The sequence below is a fragment of the Oratosquilla oratoria genome, chromosome 9 (assembly GCF_046742065.1).
Source record: "Oratosquilla oratoria isolate Oo_2021 chromosome 9, ASM4674206v1, whole genome shotgun sequence".
NCBI lineage: Eukaryota > Metazoa > Arthropoda > Malacostraca > Stomatopoda > Squillidae > Oratosquilla > Oratosquilla oratoria.
In genome coordinates this window covers 41502268-41525719 of record NC_134785.1, presented here as the reverse complement: position 1 = coordinate 41525719, position 23452 = coordinate 41502268, and the positions used below count along the sequence as shown (strand labels likewise).

General features: G+C 39.2%; 1 protein-coding gene across 4 annotated transcripts in view; it reads right to left on the bottom strand.

Annotated features, from left to right (window-relative positions):
• Positions 1-3324: 3324 nt before the first annotated feature.
• The window catches only part of GCS1 (mannosyl-oligosaccharide glucosidase), a 28429-nt gene continuing 8301 nt past the window's right edge, over positions 3325-23452 (bottom strand). For all 4 annotated transcript variants that reach the window (XM_076190271.1, XM_076190273.1, XM_076190272.1 and 1 more), the window contains exons 4-5: positions 6753-6930; positions 3325-6616 (exon numbers count right to left, since the gene is read on the bottom strand). In XM_076190271.1, coding sequence (XP_076046386.1) covers positions 4745-6616; positions 6753-6930 — 2050 coding nt within the window. In that variant the 3' untranslated portion in view covers positions 3325-4744. The remainder of the gene's footprint in view (positions 6617-6752; positions 6931-23452) is intronic.

Genomic DNA, 23452 nt, shown 5'->3' with positions numbered 1-23452 from the left:
GAGGTCGTTACTGATAATTACGCCGAGATCTTTTTCACTATCCACTTTTGTTAACGAATTTCCAAATAACTTGTAATCGTACTTACTGTTATTTTTACCTATGTGCATTACCTTGCATTTACTTGTGTTAAATTTCATTAGCCACTTTTCAGACCATTGCTGTAATTGATCTAAATCTTCTTGAATATCTAATTGGTTTGAGTGATCATTTGCCACTCCGCACAGTTTTGTATCATCAGCGAATTTGGAAACAGTAGATTTTAGTCCATGGTCTATATCATTTATATATACTATGAATAGAAGTGGCCCAAGAACGGAACCCTGAGGAACTCCACTTGTAACATTTTTCCATCCAGAAGTTTTTCCATTTAAAACAACTCTCTGTTTTCGACCATTCAACCAATTACTAGTCCAACTTAATAGGTTACCACTTATTCCGTGTAAAGCTAATTTAGTAATTAGTCTTTCGTAATTACTTAACCAAACTCTGTCGCCAACTTCCTCAGTCCCTCCTCCGATCCTGCCACAAGCGCAGTGTCGTCCGCAAACAACAGCTGGCTCACCTCCCACTTTTCTCCATTTTCTTTAACCATCTCCAATCCCTGACCCACTACCCTTCCATTTACCTCTCGCACTACCCCATCCATGTATAAGTTGAACAGCCAGGGTGACATAACACATCCTTGATGAAGTCTCACCTTTACCTCGAACCACTCACTCTCTCCATTTCTAATCCTGACACAAGCTCTACTACTCTCATAAAAACTCTTGACAGCTCGTAGAAGCTTTCCTCCTATCCCATATATCTGCATAACCTTCCACAGTGCCTTTTTGTCTACCCTATCATAAGCCTTTTCCAGATCCATAAAAGCCCAAAAAACATCCTTCCCCTTTCCTATAGCTTTCTCACATTTTGTCTTACCACAAAGATCTGATCTACACAACCTCTACCCATCCTAAATCCACACTGTTCCTCACCAATTACTCCTCCCTCTGTTCCTCTCCTAATCCTCTCAATCAAGATCCTCCTATAAGCCTTCCCAACTACACTTAACAAGCTAATCCCTCTGAAACTACTACATTCACACATGTCCCCTTTTCCCTTGTAAAGTGGAACTATACAGGCACTCCTCCAGCACTCTACCCTCTCTCCAGCAAACATTAAATAACCTCACCAGCCAGTCCACCATCACTGTACCTCCTTTTTTTTTGACATTCTGCATGGCATCCGTCCAGACCAGGTGCCTTACCCGCTTTCATCATCATAACAACTGCCTTCACTTCATCCTTCCTTATTTCTCTTCCATTTTCCTCACTCATCACGGTCATTTTCTTAGCATTTCCCACTGCAACTATCTTTCCCTCCCTATCCTCCTTCACATTTAGCAACTCCCTAAAATATTCTGCCCATCTTCCCCTTACTGCCTTCTCTTCCATTATCATCTCTCCATCTGCACCTTTTCTTCTCTACTTGATTCGCCTCCTCTTCCTCTCTTAATTTCTTTCCAAAACATCTTTTTATTACTTTCAAAATTTTCTGTCATACTCTTACCCCACTTCACATCTGCTCTCCTCTTTGCCTCCTTTACCTTTTGCTTTACTTCTCTTTTCTTTTCTTTGTACCTCTCATATGACTCCCACGTCCTATTTTGTAACCAATCTGTTAAAGCTCGCTTCTTCTCTTCTACAACCTTCTTTGTTTCCTCATCCCACCCTTCATTCTATTTCCTCCTGTCCTTGTTCCACACACCATCCTTGCACACTTTGTGACTCCCTCCTTGAACCATCCCCATTCCTCCTCCACACCTAGCTCTACTCTATATTTCAGCTTCTTCTTGTACTCCTTCTCCTTTTCATATAAAGAGTTCACTCTAAGCACCTCCCTACCTTTTGTCCCTTTCCTCTTTCTCCATCTATCCTCCACTCTCAACTTACCTTCCACCAAAAAATGATCTGATATTCCCCCACCCTCTCCCCTTAGCACATGTACATCCCTAACTCTCCCTATCATAGTTCTATTTACCACTACATAATCCATCAATGCTCTATCTACCACCCTCTCCCATGTGTACTTATGCTTGACTTTCTTCCGAAACACTGTATTTGCTATCATCAACTCTCTAGACACATTTCCACCATCAACTCTCCACTACGATTCTTTCCTGGAACTCCACATTTCCCAACCACTCCATCAACTGGACCATTTCCTACCCTAGTATTAAGGTCTCCCAGCACTATTAAATTGACATTTCTCCCTAAATCCTCTATGCACTCATTTAAATCTATCCAAAAGGCCTCCCTTTCTTCTACACCCTTCTCACTGCCAGGCCCATATGCACTTACAAAGACCCACATCTCCTTTCCCAGTTTCACCTTCATCCACATTATCCTTGAGGAAACCTCCTTCCATTCCACTACACGTTTACCTATCTCTTCACTTACTAGAATAGCCACCCCTTCCCTCCCTCACTGCCCTCTCTTCACTCCTGATAACCTCCCACTTACACTCAACCTTCCCTTTCAACTTAGTTTCACTCAAAGCCAACACATCCATCTTTCTTCTCACAAACATACTACCTATCTCTTCCCTTATACTCTCATCTGTACCACATCCACGCACATTAAAAGACCCAAACCTTAGGGTGCTGGTCGGAAAACTCCCAGACCCTCTTATGCCTTTATGTTTTCGTTTAGTAATGTCCCCTGTGGGGCTATAAGGAGAAGGATGCCTAGTCCCACTCCCCGTCCCTTTCTTCTCGTCTCTTACGATCCAAGTGGAAATACTTGGTGGCAGTATTCTTTTCCCCCACCACAGGGAATTCCCCCACAGCAGAAAATGAATACTCAGAGAAATGGTACAGGACAGCAGCAAGGGGTTGGGGGACAGCATATTGAACAAAGATTGTCTAAATTGGAATTACCAACCCTGGAAGAAAGAAAAAGAGATCTATTGGCCCTTTAGAGAATCATGAAAGGCATGGAAGTCCTTGACAGAGAAGACTTATTAAAGTGGGATAAAAGAAAAACAAGAGGACATGAAAAGAAACTCAAAAAGGATAATTATAGAAGAGATCTGGGAAAAAAAAGTAGTTTTCCACACAGGGTGGATCTCTGGAACAAATTAGACAAAACAAGTGTGCAAACACCATACAAGAATTTAAGAACAAACTAGAGGCTGAGATACAAATATGGGTCGCTACAAGAATAGCTCCCCTTCCTGTATAATACAATTAGATAGATACATTTAAACTTGTCTCTGCCTCCTTTAAATTCCAAGTCTCTGCCTCATGCATTGTTGTAGGACATTCATAAAATAAAGATTAATGATTGAGAAATTATTTATTGTAATACAATCAAACAACCAGAATAAACAAGATTATTAAAATAAATAATAATATGTAACTGTTAAATAGTTCATGTACATATGCAAAAAAGCAAGGTAATGTCAAAACCCCCAGCCCATTTTTTTTCCAGAACACAGCAATCCTGCATAAGAAACACTTCACCCCAATAAAACACTCCCTTGTATTTAAAAGGAACAGTATTCCTGTAGGAAACAACAAAACTACAAATATATCACATGGTCAAAAAGTGAAAAATAAAAATTACTATCTGCCAACATATCTACATACATGTTACACTCTCTATCACCTGATAACAATACCAGGCAGATGATACAAAATGTTTAACCAGTCACGAAGATGGACCTGACATGCTTCTCCCACTTCAGTCATGGCACAATAAGTTGACTCCATTCCTGAAGTTTGAGCCATAAAAGTTAAAAAAACTTTTTTGATTATTTAGTAACCCTGATTTTTATACACAATAAAAAATTTCAATTGTGAGAACACTATATCCAACAAGCAAATATTTCCAAAGAATAGGCAATAATGAATTATAAGAGTAGTTTTCTCAAATTCTGGACATTGTAACATCCTTTCTAGATGACTAGGAATACAATGAAGTAAATCAATTGTGGAGGATTATCTAAAAATAACTGTCTACCAGAAAGTAGTCCTACAAGCAAGAATATACTGCAAGAACCTTTTCTAACATGACCTGAAACCTGGTGCAGTAATATATTTTCTAGTTCAAAAATAGTCTGAATTTTTCGACTTAGCTCATAAGAACCTCCTCTGGTCTTGTCTCATCTATGCAATTTCTTCATTACCAAGCTATAAATACTGATGAACATTATGTTCTTTAGTTTTTAAGACACAAATAGTGAGAACAGTGAATGATGGAAATCAGGTTCCTCTGTTGGCTAGCCTACCTAAGTTATGGTCCTTCAAGTCCATTAAGAGCCTATTTTAAAAGGCATCTATTATGTAAAATAGAGACAGCAAGAATATATTAAGAAATTTATATACACTTGGTATAAAATAACCCAAATCTTCTTATATACATATTAAAGTTTTAATGGTAGTGGATGATAAGCCTTACAGTAAATAAGAAGGCATCCTGAGCATCATCACTTAATAACAAGAGCAAAGGAAAGCAATGTAACAGTTCAGCTAAGTGTATTTTTTAACACCCAAACTATCACAATTCAAGAACTTACTTGTTGGGGCTTCTTTAAAGTAAAATTTACACTGCTATCCTTGGAAGAGTAGGAATAACTTATGTTACAGTTTGTTACAACTTACTGGCTGAGAAATAACAATGATAGTGTCAACCACCATTCGTCTATTCCAGTTACGATACAGACTGTAACTTTTGCGTCAGGTACTAACATACTTTAAGGCTAGTAGGCTTCCCCCATCATAAGTACAACAAGGCCTGTCCAACCAGTAAATGGACGACAACCTTCACCTTTCCCAGTTTTATCATTATAGTGCTCCCAAACATAACCTGTTCTCTTATACTCCTTCTGTACATTCTTAACAACATTTTGTCGTAATTCTTTATACAGTTCATCTGCCATTGTGCGGTATGGGCCATCTGTTGTGCTGTAAAACTTGAGAGCTCGGACTGCAAGGAAATTCATATTGATCCAGATGGCTCCTCGCCAGTAGGGAGGATCATGTTCAGTGTTCTTTTTCAGATACATCGGTGAATTTTTGGCCAAAGAACGCAAGCCATAAGGTGTCCACAACAGGTCTGTCCTATGTAAATCCTCCAAGACTTTGCCTAATTTGGAGGAGTATGGATCAATTATTTGGAGGAATAATGGAAAGAAACTGACATATCCGAATGAGTCAATATATCTTAATTTTGGATCAGAGAGAAGAACTCTTATTTTCTCTTGGTTTTGTGCAAATCTTCTCAGATCCACATCCGGAGTATGAAGGCCAAAGTCCATATAGCCATTTGCTGTGTATGACCAATGGAGAGAATCCAGCAGTTCATTATTGGTAAGATACTTGAATGTTTCTTCAAAACGAGTGGTGTCTTTTTCTATCAAACGGCCAATATCAGCCATTAGGCCAGATGCTAAAGCCATCCAGCATCTCAAGTCCAAATGACGTTCATCAGGTGTTGGATTCGATGCTCGAGGGTAATCATCCAGACCTGATGTTAAAGTTTTTGGATTTAATTCCCTTTGAGTAATTGGATCTCGTCCACGCCACCTATAAGTACCTGGCATATCTCCAACCTGGGTAGTGTTGAACCAATTATACCATGCTTTCAATCTGGGCCAAAGACGAACCAAGTAGTCATAGTTCTCATCACTAAGTTCCTCTTGGAAATCCTTCATCATTGAATGAAGTGTGAGAAGCAATGTTGGAGGGTTAGCATTCTTGTCCCTCTGCACAACAAATTCGCTTGGCACTCGAGCTCTTGCCTCTGTGCCTAAAATCTGTTCCCTTGGGATCCACCCATCATGATTCATGAGATCAAACCAGTGAGCCAGGATGTCCATTGAAATTTCTTTGTTCCACTTTGAAATAAGCAAATTGTGAAAACCTTCATCCCAAAGAAATCCTCTTGGGAAGAAGCTGCGGGAAGGTACACCACTATAAAGTGGAGCCTTCCAGTAAGGCACTGGATCTGCATTGTAGGCACCCTGGACACGGGAAGCACCATAGAAGTAGCCAATACCTCCTACCATATTACTCAGGGTTGCTTTGGCAAAATTTATTTCTTCCTCACTAAAGCCCTTGGCTTTCATAGAAAATTTAGACTCAAAATTGTGATTAAATCTGTTTTCATACTTGTTGAGTTCTTCAGTAAAGGCTTCTCCCATCAACATCACTGGTCGATTTCTGTAACTATCACTCTGATAGACGACTTCAAATTCAAAAGGTGGTATACCAGTTAGCTGAAATACTATAAAATTTGGATTCCTTTCATGATCAGTGTGATCAAAAAGATCCCCAGCCAGTCCAATAACCTTCTCCTTTTCTGTATGTCCTTGCATTACACGAAGACCTTGAAATACAGTTTCACGGAGCATATCCAAACCTCTATGTTTCGTACTCAAATGGTGATTGTACTGAATTACTCCACTTGTGTTAACTATATGCAACTGGAAGCTACCAACTGATTCAGAGTATCCAATAATTGTTCCCATGGAAGACCCAAAGAGTTGTGGTGTTAGAGAACCTAAATTATCCTCCAAATCCAGGGCTACATAGTACAGAAGAGATGCAGGAGTACCTACATTGTGAGACGACTGAAAAATATAAAATAGGTTACATTAGCTATATGAAAGAATTCTACGAGTTCTATATTACAAATAAAAATCATGTCAATTTCACAATAATTTAATTTACTGGGATGAAAGATATATAAAATTAACTACTGACAACCTTTGGCATAACTTTGATTCGAGCTGACCAATCTCCACCATGACGACCACCAAGCTGTCTGACATAATCAGTCTGGAGAACCACATGTTTGTCAGTGATTGTTTGACGACCAAAGTTGAAGCCATCATGCTTTTCCCACCCATACTTGGGTAAATCATCACTCTGGTCACACCAATGTCTGTGTAATAAAAAAACATGAATAAAAGGAAATTAAAATACTGAACTGAGGTCCCAGATAAACAAATATTTTTTACACAAATTGAAATTGAGTTTCAAGGTGTAAAGAAACTATCATCAGTCATGAGCCATTCAAAGTCCAATACTCAACAAAGGCCTATCCATGAGTAACACAACTGTGCCAGCCTTTGCCACATCACTCCAGTAAACTTCTCTTTCTTCTCTCTCCACCTGTCTAGTCTCCTTTTTCCACATTTGCAACATTACTTAGTAGCACACCTCAGCCTGTTCTCCTTTCTGGCTACCTTCCCTGCCCAATTAAATTTTTGCTCCTCCTTCATTGATTCAAACATCTTTCACTTCAGTCTGGTCTCATACCAAACTAGCAGTCTTCCTGTCTTTCAGCATTATTGCCAGCCCTGGCCTTTTCCTTCTCTGTGCACTCCTTAGCTTTTCTTCACTACCTTTGTCAAATTCTAAGTTTTAGCTTAACTGAACATGATGATGATATGGTTTAACATCACAAACTCCCCCTTATTGGGAAGCTAGGATGGTGCCAACTTTCAAAGGACTTTGTAGCATGGAATTCAATAAACCATGCCCTTGGTTCAACTTCACTGGTGGCTCAACCTTCACTGTGAGTAATGACACCTTAACCTGCTTGTCCAGAGAGCTTCCTTCACTGAACATAGCTAGGATTATACACCAATTGTAAATTTTGGGGTGAAAGGGGCACTGGGAAAGAGTGGGATGTCTGTTGAGGAAGGGAGAAGATAGAAAACAGGGGTGAGTAGAGAATGGCTGTATATGGATGATGCTATGATGCATGGAAGGGAGTGGGTGGGGGATGGGGGGTTGGGGAATATGAGTGTATGATATTTTAACACAGCCTGAATGGACTGCTCCCCATCTTCTCTTTTTCTGGATGAGGGGATGGAGAGGGGGGTGCCAAGTAAATGAAGTAGCCTTGCTGTGGATATGCTGTGTCTTGCTGCATTGCTTCTGACCCAGGGCAGGGGATGCGATGCAGGGATGAACTGTCATCCAGGAGCAGCCAAGAAAAGGTGGGAGAAGTGATTTTGATTTGATTTGAAGTTTATGGTGCCATAACATCTGGGTCATATAGCATTGTTAACATATTTTTTAAAAGTGATCAAGTCGGTAAGCTAAAATTTTCATTTTGGATAAACTTTGCTATGGTAGAATTAATATATTAATGAATAAATAAAATAGGTATTTAAAATGTGATAGTTTAAAGTAGGGGCTGGGGCGAGTCCAATGCATCAATAAAAAAAGTTCAGATGTGGAGCTATAATCTTTAAAGAGGGCAGAGTTCTTCACAAACTTGAGTTCCTCATGTCCCAGGGAAAGGGTCTTCTTTCCTATCATTTTGGAGATACAGTATATTCCGTTCTCATTGTGACAATAGAAGAGGTATTGTTCTCGTAGTTCCATCAGGCTGGGACACTCAATTATGATGTGTCATACTGTTAGGGGGGCCAGGCATCATCACAGAATGGTTGCATTTCCTGGGACATGAGGTAATCATGTGTGAAATGTGTGTGGCCAATCCAGAGACAGCTCAAAGCAGTTTCTGAGCAGTGTCCTTGTACTTGTTTGTACATCCACAAACAGATAGCTAGGGGTGTTATCTCCCCCATCTTGGGGATGGCAACCAAGGTCTCCCACTTGTTCTGCCATCTGGTAAGAATTATTGCTCATATTGTGGAGTACATGTCGTGGAATGAAATGGGGTTGGGAGGGGCGGTCCGAGTTACTGGAATCCCCACATGTGCTGGGACCCAGCAAAATCCAACATTGTAGCCTCTATGCTGGAGTAGGTACAGCCACTCAAAAACTGATTAAATAAGAGGATCAAGGGAAGAAGAACTAAAATGTTCTATGGCTGAGAGAACACTGCAAGAGTTGCTAAAAATTGTAAAAGATGAAACAGGAAGGGTAAAGATGATTCTTAAAGCTAAGATAATGGCAGATAGCTCTGCTGTAAATACTGATGGTGCACTGGGGAGGCTACCAACTCTACCAAACAAAGGGAATATAACACCATATCTGACACAATATCAGACTTTGAACCATTTGTAAATACTGGGGTGGAATCACAATGTGTGGAAGTTTTCTTGGAATAGTATATGGAACTCATACATGCATATACCAATGGTTTTTTCCCCCCCTTACAAGGGAGGTAGCCAAAGTCAAAGGCATAAATCCATTCCCACCCATTTCATCCCCACATACTCCACTCCCATTCACCACCCCTCCCTCCCTCTTTTCTTGGCTCTTCCTGGATGATGGGTACTCAACCTGGTAAAATATTCTTCTTAGGAGTATCAGGATAGCAGGCAGTAACATAGTAACCAACTTTAGGAAATTGATTGGGACATATAGGAATGGAAGGCATATTTAATGTTGTCATGGCTGATGCTACCCTGAGGCTGAAAGTTTTAGGGAAGCTTGGGCAAGATGTTTACAAGTTGTAAGCATGAGTCTTGACATACTAACTTACAAGAAACTGACTCAGGAAGATGATGAACTCAATACCAGCATCTCAGTAATGAGGATTAGTAACATAAGTCCAATGGAAGGATGCCTGCATTCACCAGCATGCTTGGTATTAGGGATAAGTGGAATGCACCAATTGATGAGCTGACACTGGCATGATGTACGGAGTTTAACACGTGAAGCTGAGCTTCTGTAGTAGATGGATAGATTTTACAGCTGTACTCCAACTTTGAGAGGATAACTGTTCAGTGCAATAGGAGAAGGGTCTGTCTGTCAGCACCCCAAGAGGTATGGACTAAAACTCTAGGGAGTGACATTTACCTAGTAGTATCTTATGGGAAGGGGAGCTACACTCATGGTGTCCAGTCTCTGTATCTTGCCATGTCTAATTTGTTCTTAAATTCATGCATGGTTTTTGCACATGCTATTATTTCATCTAATTTGTTCCATACATCCACCACTCTGTGGGGAAAGCTGTTCTTTTTCAAGTCTCTTCTATAACTCCTTTTTGAGATTCCTTCCATATCCACTTGTATTTCTCTTATCCCAATTTAGTAATTCTTCTCTGTCAAGGACTTCCATACCTTTCATGATTCTGTAGATGGTCAACAAGTCATCTATTTCTCTCCTTTGTTCCAGTCAGCAATTCTATTTTTGACAATCTGTTTTCATATGACAGCTTAGATAGTGTTGGGGCCATTTTCGTAGTTCCTCTCTGGATTCTCCCAATTTTCCTTATATTCTTTTTAGTACTGGGTGACCATAGTGTCACTGCATACTCCAATTTTGGCCTTATCAGTATGACTAATATTTTCTTACCCATTTCTTCATCAAAGTAAGTGAAAGCCACTTTTATTGATCTTAGTAAGTTATAGGTTTCTCCAACAATTTTGTTTATCTGTTCATCAGGGGACATATCCTTTGTGATGATTACTCCCAGGTCTTTTTCAGATCCAATTTTTGTTACTTCCTTTGCACCAATTTTATATTGTCCGGATATCCTTTTTTTACTTTTTCCAAATTCCATTATGCTACATTTCTTAATGTTGAAGTCCACTTCCCACTTCCGACTCCATTCTCAAACACTGTTCAGATCTCTGCAGTGAATCACACTCCGTTTCAGTACTTTCTTCAACAGTTTTGCAACATCTGCAAAGAAGCTCATGTAACATTCTACACCCTCATTCATGTCATTCACATAAATAGCAAACATTATTGGAGCCAATATTGATTCTTAGGGAACTACACTAAGCACTTCTTCCCAAGTAGAACTCATATCTCTGAGCACTACTCTAATTTTTCTCTTTAAATACCATTTAAATCTGGCATTTAACATTTTTTTCCAGCAGTTTACAGAGTTAGGGAGAGTGTGTGAAAGAAAGAAAGTTGAAGATAAATATGGGTAAAAGTAAGGTGATGAGATGCACAAGGGGTGAAAGTGGCAGCAGACTGGAAGTGAGCATTAAGGGAGAGAGACTGGAAGAAGTGGCAGGAAAGGGAGGAGTGGAGGTGGAGGTAGAATGTAGATTGAGAGAAGCGAGTAAAGGCCTTGGTGGATTAAAAAGTGTAATGAGAAAAAGCATATGATAGTGTGCACAGACTATCAATGTGGCACATAATGGCAGAACTGAATATTCCAGCTAAATTAATATCCCTCATTAAAATATGCTACATAGGAAGCAGATGTACAGTAAGAGTTGGAAGGAAAGATACAGAAAGTTTCAATATACACAGTGGTCTTAGGCAGGGATGTATGCTGTCTCCTTTGCTGTTTAATCTTGCACTGGAGAAAGCAGTCAGGCAGATTACCAAATCCAGGTGGAGCTACATTAGGCAATGGTCAGATAACCCACCACACTTATGCCGATGATGTGGATGTGGTGGCCGAGACTGTGGAGGAAATTAATGAGATCTTTACAGTATTCCAGAGAACAGCAGAACAGGTAGGCCTAAAATGCAATGAGCAGAAAACGGAAATTATGAAACTAAGTAGAAATGGGAATTATACACCAGGAGAAGAGCAAGTTGGATCACTAAGGGTGAAGAAAGTGGATAAGTTCAAGTACCCGGGATCCATTGTCAGTGAGAGGAATGAATTGGACATGGAAATAAATGAACGAATAGCTGTAGGAAACAGATGTTACCATGCCCTGGCATCTGTAATGAAGAGTCGGACCATCAGCAGAAAAACTAAGATAAGAACATATAACATTGTAATAAAACCAACAGTCCTGTACGGATGTGAGACATGGACACTGACAATAGAAAGGGAGAAGAGACTGGAAATTTTTGAAAACAATATCCTGAGAAGAATCCTCAGCCCAGTATATGATGAAGAAGAAGGGAAATGGAGACGAAGACATAACAGGGAAATTAGAGATCAGACTCAGCAACCGTGCATTCAGGATGAAATATGGGGAAGAAGAGCAAGGTAGCTGGACACTGCATATGAATGGAGGCAGACAGACTACCAAAGAAGGTGATGAAAGGAGGAGGAGAGGGCAGACAACCAGTAGGGAGACCCAGGTACAGATGGATGGATGGAGTAAAGAAGGATGTGGAGAGGGTGGCACCAAGAGAGGACTGGAAAGAATTGGCAGAGGATAGAACCATCTGGAGAGGCATAGTGAAAGCAGTGAAGGGCCATCCGGCCTGACAACCAACAGAGTAAGAGTAAGAGTAATGAGAAAAGGAGATTTAGGAATGGATGCTAAGAGGAGATTGTATGGAGTGATTGTGCCAACACCACTGTTTAGGGCAGAAACATGGAACATAAGAAAGGAAGAGAGAAGGAGTTTGAATGTGCTTGAGATGAGGTGTCTGAGAAGTATGATAGGGGTTACTAGGCTGGATAGAGTGAGAAATGAGAAGGTGAGGAGGAGAATGGGGGTAGTAAGGGAGTTGTTGTTGTTGTCGTTCCCTAGACTGTCTGTCCGAGCAGTCCCATCTCCCCAAGGAATGCCATAGCCGAAACTGGGTTTTCCCACAAATCCTTTATAGAGCGTATGTTGTGTTGTTTGCGTGCATGATTGTGTATAATGCAGTCTTCCATTATGTGTTGTATGGTATGGGGTGAAGTGTTACATCCTGGGCAGCTGTTCACAAAGCGGTCATCCAGCCTCTTCTGGTAGCTTAGAAGTGCTGGGTGGTGACCGCACCGCAGTCTGGCCAAGTGGACTCTGTCCTTTCGTGGGAGAGAGGATTCAGAAGGGTGGATATCAGGGGGTCTGGCATGCAGCAGTGTGTTGTCTTTCAGTGTGTTAATGGAGCGGTGAGTGATATGATTATGAATATGTTTCCGGAGGCTGGTATTTGGTGGTTGTGGAGGAAGAGAAGAGAGTATCTGTGCGTGATAAAGGTCTTTGGGTGTTGTTTTAATGTTTCTTGGTGTGTGTGGGTGTTCTGCTATGTAGTGTAGCGGGTGTAATGTGTTTGTGGTGGCTGCGGCAAGTGTTTGTGTGCCTCTCATGTCGAGGTGGTCCTTGACTTTGAGGACTTTTGTTTCATGGTGTAAATGGTCTGTAGGTGTTGTATTTGTGCAGCCTGTAATTGTTTTTAGGGCTTTGTTTTGTATGACTTGAAGGGTGTTGTGGTGTGTCTCACTGAGATTAGGAGCCCATGCAGGACTCGCATAATTCAACACTGAGCGTATGCATTGTTTGTATATTGTTATATTAGTTTCTTTTTGTCCAAATGTTGTTCCAGTGATTGACTTAAGTGCGTTAATTCTGGGTGCGCATTTGTTTTTTATGTTTGTGATGTGTTGTTTGAAAGACATGGATGTATCGTATGTTACACCAAGAATTTTCGGTGTGGTATTAGAGTGTTGTTGATGTAGAGATGAGGTATGTATTTGTGTTCTTTTGTCCAGTTGGTGAGAAGTGTTGCTGTAGATTTGGTTGGAGCTATTTTGAGTCTGTTTGTGATGAACCATGTGTTGAGTGTGTCAAGGTATGGCTGGATTATTTCTGCAGCTTTGTCTGTGTTACGATGTGTGCATGTGATTGTTATGTCGTCTGCGTAGGAAGAGATTTGTATTTCTGAGGTGTCTGGCGTGGGTAAGTCATGCATGTATAGATTAAATAGTGTGGGGGATAGAACCGAGCCCTGTGGTACTCCGTTCTTAATGTTTCTGATGTGCGATGATTGGCCATTATATGACACGTAAGCATTCCTACCTGCCAGATAATTGGCCAGCCATCTTTTGGTGTTATTGTGCATGTCTGTGTTATATATTTTATTTGTTAGGTTGTGGCGGGGGATAGCATCAAAAGCTTTACTAATGTCTAATGTTATAAGAAGTGTTCTTTGGTGGGGCCTATCTGAATTGATGCCATCTAAAATTCTTTGTGTGAGGTTTGTCAGAAGAGTGTTTGTGGAGTGTAGTGGCCTAAAACCATGTTGTGAGTCAGCAAGGGGAATATGTGGTGTGACAAGTTTAAGTATTAGGCGTTCAATGACTTTAGAGGGGGTGCAGAGAAGTGTGATTGGACGGTGCGTTGTTGGGATTGTTGGGTCTTTGTTCGGTTTTGGAATGGTGATTATTTTACCATGCTTCCAGATGTTGGGTATAGTGTTGTGTGAATAGCTGTAGTTTGCAATGTTTGTGAGTGCGGATCGGTGCCACCTGCGTAGAGCCGGTGGCCAGGGGTTGTTGCTGCCGTTTGGCCCCCAACTCTTGGGGTTGGGGGGTGGTCCCACGACGTAGACGCTGCAGCTCCAGGACCTGTAAGGGAGTTGGGAGACAGGGTGGATGAAAGAGTACTGGGATGATTTGGACACATGGAAAGAATGAGTGAAGAAAGACTAGTAAAAGAGGTGTTGAAGGCAGATGTGAAGGGAGTGAACATGAGGGGGCATCCTAGGATGAGATGGATGGATGGGGTAAAAGGGGCTTTGGGGAAGAGGGGAATGTCTGTTGAGGACAGAAGACAGGGGTGAATGGAGAATAGTTGTATATGGATGATGTTGTGATGCATGAGGTGGAATGGGTGGGGGATGGGGGGAGAGGTATGTGTGAGCAAATTTTGACGCAGCCCGAAGGGATTTCTCCCTGTCTTCTCCTTTTCTGCATGGGGGGATGTAGAGGGGGGTTGCCGATTTATTGAAGCAGCCTTGCTGTGGATATGTTGTGTCTTGCGACATTGTTTCTGACCCAGGGCAGTGGACAAGATGCAGGGATGACCCGTCATCCAGGAGGTGCCAAGATAAGAGGGAGGGTAGAGGGTGGAAGGGAGTGGAGTGTATGAGGGATGGAATGGGTGGGAATAGTTTTCATGCCTTCGTTTTTTGGCTATCTCCCTTGTAAGGGGGAAAAAGCCTTTGGTATATGTATGTAACTTACAGATGCAAGAGGTTAAGGATATGGGGCAATAATTGGTTGCCAATCGATGGTCTTTTCCAGGTTTTGGGATTGGGATTATTACAGTAACACCCCAAAAGTAGAAGTCTCCAGTGTTCCATGAAATGTTGAAAAGGTCTAATAAAAAGGAATATGCTTTATTTGACATGTGATGTAGAAAGGCATATGGGATGTCATCAAGACCTAGTGATGAATCACTGCATTGTGACAGAGCTGTCTTTAATTTGGAGATTGATAATAGCACATTATAAGATTCACTCTTTGTAGAGGTGAAGTTAATTTCACAGGATTCCAAATGGCATTGATGGTGAGCCATTGGTGAATTAGGATCTTTCTTAGATATATTTGCAAAGTGATTTGCAAACATATTAGCAACTTCTTTGGGATCGGTCACTCTTGTCGCCACTGTTGGCCCTCACTTATTGATATGGTGACTCACTTTTTTTAGTTGGTAGGCCCCATTGCCTCCAATCATTCAACTCTGTCAAGTTCTAGGCTGTCTGTTTCACTTAGTGTTGGTTCTTTTCATTGATAGGCTTGCACCTCTCACTTCACTAAATTTTTCTGTCTAAGAGAATTAAATTCTAGAGTTTTCCATATCTTTCTTCTGTTCAGTCCAATTAAGAATATACAATGCAGTCTCTGAGGTTTTTCTAAGGAATTCCCTGAGAGCATGTATACAAGATCCTATGTGACCTTTGCAGTGGCATAGTATTTCCTTAGTCCAAGGATCTTTAACTTTATATTGCAGATCCTCCCCAAAGGGCATGATCTTACATTAGTGAACCAATTAGAATTTTCTCCTCCACCCTTTCACCAATCAGATTCTTTGTTTCAAGCCTTTATGGAAATATTGCTTACTTATAATGATCTCAAGACTGCATGATTCTTACTTAGGTTATAAAGGGGTGTCATTTCAGCACAGCTATTTTATTACCAACACAAAGCAGACTTAGGCAGCTTGCTTGGGCTGTTATTTACAAACTTACCTATAAAATGGAACAACCCATCTTCTACCCCTTTTTCTACCAGCCTTTTACAGTCACTGTCTCACCAATATGAGACAACACAGGAGTGGGAGGTGAAAACTTCCAAGAGATCTTGCAAACTCTCTTCCACACTTGAGTAAGTTGGGTGTGGGCTGTTATTGGAGACAACATTTTTTTCCAAGATGTTTGTTGTGCAATCTTTAATATTTGTAGGGCCTGACCCCATGCTCATCAGAAGGCATCCATGTACTGGGGGTCCCCACAATGTCTCCAAAGGCAAAAGAAAGTGGCATGGTTTGCCCTCACAGCAGCAGTCATTGTTCCACCACAAGAATGTACATTTGAGAAAATGTCCATATGTCCTTGGGATAGATTGGAGTGCTGCAGAATGTATCTCATTGGTGAAATGTTGTGGTGTCCCGAGTTGTTAAAGCTGGCCAGTGGCTGATCAGCATGTAAAAGAGCCCACAAGATATGGAAACTTACTCGATCTATTGATCACTAGCCGCGAAAGCATGGTAACTGATGTAGAAGTCGGTGAATCTGTTGCAAATAGCGATCGCAACTTAGATTCAAACTCCTAAACAATTTTAGAATAGATACTTGTGTTTCTAAAATACCCGATTTCAGTAAAGCTCAGTTCATAGGACTACGTCAGGAGCTTCAGCTTACAGATTGGGAGGCAAAATTAAACGAAAGACCTGTAGATCAGATGTGGGAAATATTTCAAAATACGCTCACTAAGATGATTCAAACTTACATTCCTTTTAAGGACAGACGTCCTCCAAATCAGGCTCGCCCAAAGTGGCTCGACAAAGAAACTGAAAAAAGTATTGCTAAAAAGAGACAGGCTTATAAGAAATATAAGTGCTCGGGTGCATCTAATGACTATGAAAGTTATGTATCAATACAGAGAGATTTAAAAAAGACAATAAGAAAAAGAAAGCGACAATACGAAATGAACATCGCTGATAAATCCAAAGAGAATCCCAAAGAATTCTATAGTTACATTAGAGATAAAAAGATTGTTAGGAATCACATTGGTCCACTATTATCTGCTGACGGTCAACTTGAATATTCAAATGAAGGAATGTGTAATATCTTAAACAATTATTTTAGCTCGGTATTCGTAAACGAAACACCTCAAAGTGAATTCCAAACTGAAACCTGTGAAAAGTCTGGGGTAAACTTACTCACTATGGTAAATATAACAAAAGAAAAAATTAAAAGGTGTATAGATAAACTCAAAGTTAATAAAACACCAGGGCCTGACGGTTGGCATCCAAGAATCTTAAAGGAAATGAAAAATGAGATTGTTACAAAGGATTACAAAGGCGGAGCATGCCGACAGGAGACCTTTTGCTCCATATCTAGGTCGGATGAAAAAAAAAAAAAAAAAAAAAAAAAAAAAAAAAAAAAAATAAATAAATGCATAGGTATAGTTAAAATAATAAACAAACAGGTAAATAGTAAATTATAATAAATTGACATATAACTAATAATAAATGAAAATCAGACAGACAAATTATAACAAAACAAAAACAAATAATATAACATAAATCATAATCATTACAGCATCTTACTTAGGTATTTATCTAAATGATTCTTAAAGCTTCGAACTGAACTACATTGCACTACCTGTGCAGGAAGTTTATTCCATTCATTAACTACACGGTTGGCAAAGTTGTTTCTACCTACTTCTAAATTGAATCTATTTCCGGACAGTTTGAGACCATTGTTTCTTGTCTGATTCTCATTCAATGTGAAAAATTTTTCACTTTTGATGTTGTCAATTCCCTTTAAAATCTTAAAGACCTGTATCAAGTCACCTCTGAGTCTACGCTTTTTTAGGGAAAACAGATTCATGTGCTTAAGTCGATTTTCGTATGATTTATTTTTGATATTTGGAATCAGTTTTGTGGCTCGCCGTTATACTTTTTCCAGTCTGTCAATGTCTTTAATGAGATTCGGTGACCATACGGAAACAGCATATTCCAAATGTGGACGAACTAACGATTTATATAGCTTGTTAATGAGTGATGGACTTTTGAAATCAAAAGATCGCGCAATCAATCCCAGAATCTTATTTGCTTTCTCAGAGGCTGAAATACACTGCTTGGATGATTTGAGGTCGTTACTGATAATTACGCCGAGATCTTTTTCACTATCCACTTTTGTTAACGAATTACCAAATAACTTGTAATCATACTTACTGTTATTTTTACCTATGTGCATTACCTTGCATTTACTTGTGTTAAATTTTATTAGCCACTTTTCAGACCATTGCTGTAATTGATCTAAATCTTCTTGAATATCTAATTGGTTTGAGTGATCATTTGCCACTCCGCACAGTTTTGTATCATCAGCAAATTTGGAAACAGTAGATTTTAGTCCATGGTCTATATCATTTATATATACTATGAATAGAAGTGGCCCAAGAACAGAACCCTGAGGAACTCCACTTGCAACACTTTTCCATCCAGAAGTTTTTCCATTTAAAACAACTCTCTGTTTTCGACCTTTCAACCAATTACTAGTCCAACCTAATAGGCTACCACTTATTCCATGCAAAGCTAATTTGGTAAGTAGTCTTTCGTGTGGGACGGTATCAAAAGCTTTTGCAAAGTCTAGATATATTAAATCTATATTGTTTCTTTTGTCATAATTCGAGATAACTGTGTTGTAGAATTCGAGTAAGTTAGTCACGCAAGAACGTTTCCGTCTGAAACCATGCTGGCTATCATTTATCAAACGGTTACTTTCTAAATGATATTCGATAGCATCTCTGATGATAGTTTCCATTATTTTTCCTACGATTGAAGTCAAACTTATAGGCCTGTAGTTATTTGGTTTCTTTTTGTCACCTTTTTTTGAATATGGGAGTACAGGTAAACGTCGACTTACGATGGCATTAGGTTTCGATAGAGCCATCGTAAGACGATTTCATCGTAAGTCAATCCCCAATTTGTGTATCACTGTTCCGTGGTCACTGTACCTAGCCTACCTGTATATTAACCACCAGAGATACTGAATATAGCCTATTAAACATGTACAGTAGTTTATTTAATTATTTTTATCCTTTTTACCATATTCAAACACTATAATATGTATTTTCAGTACGGAACTTAAATCTCGCGGGCAGCAGCCAATGCCAGCCATACGACGTGACGTAATAATACTCGCATCATAAAATATAGTCACCGCTTATATCGATCGTTCTCTCTTTCACCCGCGAATTTTGAAAACCACAGAGAATGGGATTCAAGGCACATTTGAGAGAATGTAAAAACACAGGGGCGACTACAATAAATATAATCAAGACGCCGATATGGCAGCGTCGCGAATCCACTTGCTCCTCATGACGCCTACGTGTGCGGCACCGTATGGAAGGGGTTAAATTATCATGTCGTCGTCGTCGTCGTCGTCATCGTAAAGTCGAACAATCGTAAGTCGCGGCCATCGTAAGTCGACGTTTACCTGTAACGTTAGCTAGCTTCCATTCTCTTGGGACATCTCCGGATATGATGGATTTCTTGAAAATAATTTCTAATGGAACAACAATCTCATTTTTCATTTCCTTTAAGATTCTTGGATGCCAACCGTCAGGCCCTGGTGTTTTATTAACTTTGAGTTTGTCTATACACCTTTTAATTTTTTCTTTTGATATATTTACTGTAGTGAGTAAGTTTACCCCAGACTTTTCACAGGTTTCAGTTTGGAATTCACTTTGAGGTGTTTCGTTTACGAATACCGAGCTAAAATAATTGTTTAAGATATTACACATTCCTTCATTTGAATATTCAAGTTGACCGTCAGCAGATAATAGTGGACCAATGTGATTCCTAACAACCTTTTTATCTCTAATGTAACTATAGAATTCTTTGGGATTCTCTTTGGATTTATCAGCGATGTTCATTTCGTATTGTCGTTTTCTTTTTCTTATTGTCTTTTTTAAATCTCTCTGTATTGAAACATAACTTTCATAGTCATTAGGTGCACCCGAGCACTTATATTTCTTATAAGCCTGTCTCTTTTTAGCAATACTTTTTTCAGTTTCTTTGTCGAGCCACTTTGGGCGAGCCTGATTTGGGGGACGTCTGTCCTTAAAAGGAATGTAAGTTTGAATCATCTTAGTGAGCGTATTTTGAAATATTTCCCACATCTGATCTACAGTCCTTTCGTTTAATTTTGCCTCCCAATCTGTAAGCTGAAGCTCCTGACATAGTCCTATGAACTGAGCTTTACTGAAATCGGATATTTTAGAAGCACAAGTATCTATTCTAAAATTGTTTAGGAGTTTGAATCTGACTAAGTTGTGATCGCTATTTGCAACAGATTCACCGACTTCTACATCAGTTACCATGCTTTCGCGGCTAGTGATCAAAAGATCGAGTAAGTTTCCATATCTTGTGGGCTCTTTTACATGCTGAATTAAGTAATTGTCACCAAGAAAATCAATCAAGCGACTACCTATATGGCCATGTTCAAGGGTCATCCAATCAATGTCAGTAAAATTGAAATCACCCATTATCAATAAATCCCGGTTGCAGAAACTAGACAGTTCTTGAAATAACAGTTTGTCGTCTGCTAATGATAATGTCTTTGGCCTATATATTACACCTACATTCATTTTTTGTCCATTTGTTTGGGTTAACTCAACCCACAAACTGTCATATGCATCCTGTTTCACTTTCTCTAAAACACAAGCATGAACATTGTTTTTAACGTACAATAGAACACCCCCACCTTTCTTATGGTTTCTAATTTGATGAAAGTGTTTAAATCCCACAATATTAAATTCAGCTTCGAACTCTGTACCATTTAACCATGTCTCAGTTATTCCTATCATATCGAGATTTTCGCTTTTGACATACGCCTGTATTTCTTGAAATTTGTTCCTAATACTACTAGCATTAAAGTACATGGTTTTAAGAAACTCGTGATTATTTCTTTTTGACACATTTTGAGTTTCAATATCATGTCTTATATTATCATTTTGTTTTTTATTTATGCCTTGCTCTATATTATTATTATTTGGTCCTTCATTGACATTCAATGCCTCATTAACATTTCTCCTATCAAAATTAACATTTTCCCCATCCTGGACATCTGGTCGATCACGGTCATCCGATCTACTTTGTACATTTTGTCCCCCTACGTCACCGTGATTCACGCCGCCCTCCCGTTGTTCAGTGACATTATGTCCGGCATCCCTTTCTAAAATTATATTTTGTCCTCCAGTGACATTATATCCTACCGTGATATTTTTTCCTCCACTATAATTACATCCCATCGTGATCTTTTGTCTTCCACTGTCATTACATCCTATCTTGATATTTTGGCCTTCATTGACATTCTGTCTGGTATCCCTTCCTAAAATTATATTTTGGCCTTCACTGACACTATATCCTACCGTGATATTTTCGCCTCCATTATCATTACATCCTATCGTGATATTTAATTCTCCACTATCATTATTTCCCATCATGATCTTTTGTCCTCCACTGTCATTACATCCCATTGTGACATTTTGTCCTATGACATTACATCCTAATGTGACATTTCGTCCTCTAGCGACATTACATCCTATCATGATATTTTGGCCTTCATTGACATTCTGTCCGGTATCCCTTCCTAAAATTATATTTTGGCCTTCACTGACATTATATCCTACCGTGATATTTTCTCCTCCATTATCATTACATCCTATCGTGATATTTTGTTCTCCACTATCATTACTTCCCATCGTGATCTTTTGTCCTCCACTGTCATTACATCCCATTGCGACATTTTGTCCTATGACATTATATCCTAATGTGACATTTCGTCCTCTAGCGACATTATATCCTAAAATTATATTTTGTCCTATACTGGCACATTGTTCTACATTAATGCTATACTCTACACTGTTTTCCCAAGTACATTCTATTTCCCCTTCCCTTTGGGCTTCTACCCTAAAAAAGGAGCTAGTTCATTACAAACTCCCACAATGAGGTTTGTAAGAACATCTTTGCCTCTGTGGGTAAGGTGGATCCCATCAGAAGCGTAAAGGTCATGGCGCCTAGAAAAGAGATACCAAGGATCAAGAAAGTGGTATCCCAATTGTGTGCACAACTGCGATATCCTATCATTGTTCCATTAGAAATTATTTTCAAGAAATCCATCATATCCGGAGATGTCCCAAGAGAATGGAAGCTAGCTAACGTTACTCCCATATTCAAAAAAGGTGACAAAAAGAAGCCAAATAACTATAGGCCTATAAGTTTGACTTCAATCGTAGGAAAAATAATGGAAACTATCATCAGAGATGCTATCGAACATCATTTAGAAAGTAACTGTTTGATAAATGATAGCCAGCATGGTTTCAGACGGAAACATTCTTGCGTGACTAACTTACTCGAATTCTACAACACAGATATCTCGAATTATGACAAAAGAAACAATATAGATTTAATATATCTAGACTTTGCAAAAGCTTTTGATACCATCCCACACGAAAGAATACTTACTAAATTAGCTTTACACGGAATAAGTGGTAGCCTATTAGGTTGGACTAGTAATTGGTTGAAAGGTCGAAAACAGAGAGTTGTTTTAAATGGAAAAACTTCTGGATGGAAAAGTGTTGCAAGTGGAGTTCCTCAGGGTTCTGTTCTTGGGCCACTTCTATTCATAGTATATATAAATGATATAGACCATGGACTAAAATCTACTGTTTCCAAATTTGCTGATGATACAAAACTGTGCGGAGTGGCAAATGATCACTCAAACCAATTAGATATTCAAGAAGATTTAGATCAATTACAGCAATGGTCTGAAAAGTGGCTAATGAAATTTAACACAAGTAAATGCAAGGTAATGCACGTAAGAAAAAATAACAGTAAGTACGATTACAAGTTATTTGGAAATTCGTTAACAAAAGTGGATAGTGAAAAAGATCTCGGCGTAATTATCAGTAACGACCTCAAATCATCTAAGCAGTGTATTTCAGCCTCTGAGAAAGCAAATAAGATTCTAAGACTGATTGCGCGATCTTTTGATTTCAAAAGTACATCACTCATTAACAAACTATATAAATCGTTAGTTCGTCCACATTTGGAATATGCTGTTTCCGCATGGTCACCGAATCTCATTAAAGACATTGACAGACTGGAAAAAGTATAACGGCGAGCCACAAAACTTATTCCAAATATCAAAAATAAATCATATGAAAATTGACTAAAACATATGAATCTGTTTTCCCTAAAAAAGCATAGACTCAGAGGTGACCTGATACAGGTCTTTAAGATTTTAAAGGGAATTGACATCAAAAGTGACAAAATTTTCACATTGAATGAGAATCAGACAAGAAACAATGGTCTCAAACTGTCCGGAAGTAGATTCAATATGGAAGTAGGTAGAAACAACTTTGCAAACCGTGTAGTTAATGAATGGAATAAACTTCCTGCACAGGTAGTGCAATGTAGTTCAGTTCGAAGCTTTAAGAATCATTTAGATAAACACCTAAGCAAGATGCTGTAATGATTATAATTTATTTTATATTATTTGTTTTTGTTTTGTTATCATTTGTCTGTCTGATTTTCATTTATTATTAATTATATGTCAATTTATTATTATTTACTATTTACCTGTTTGTTGATTATTTAACTATACCT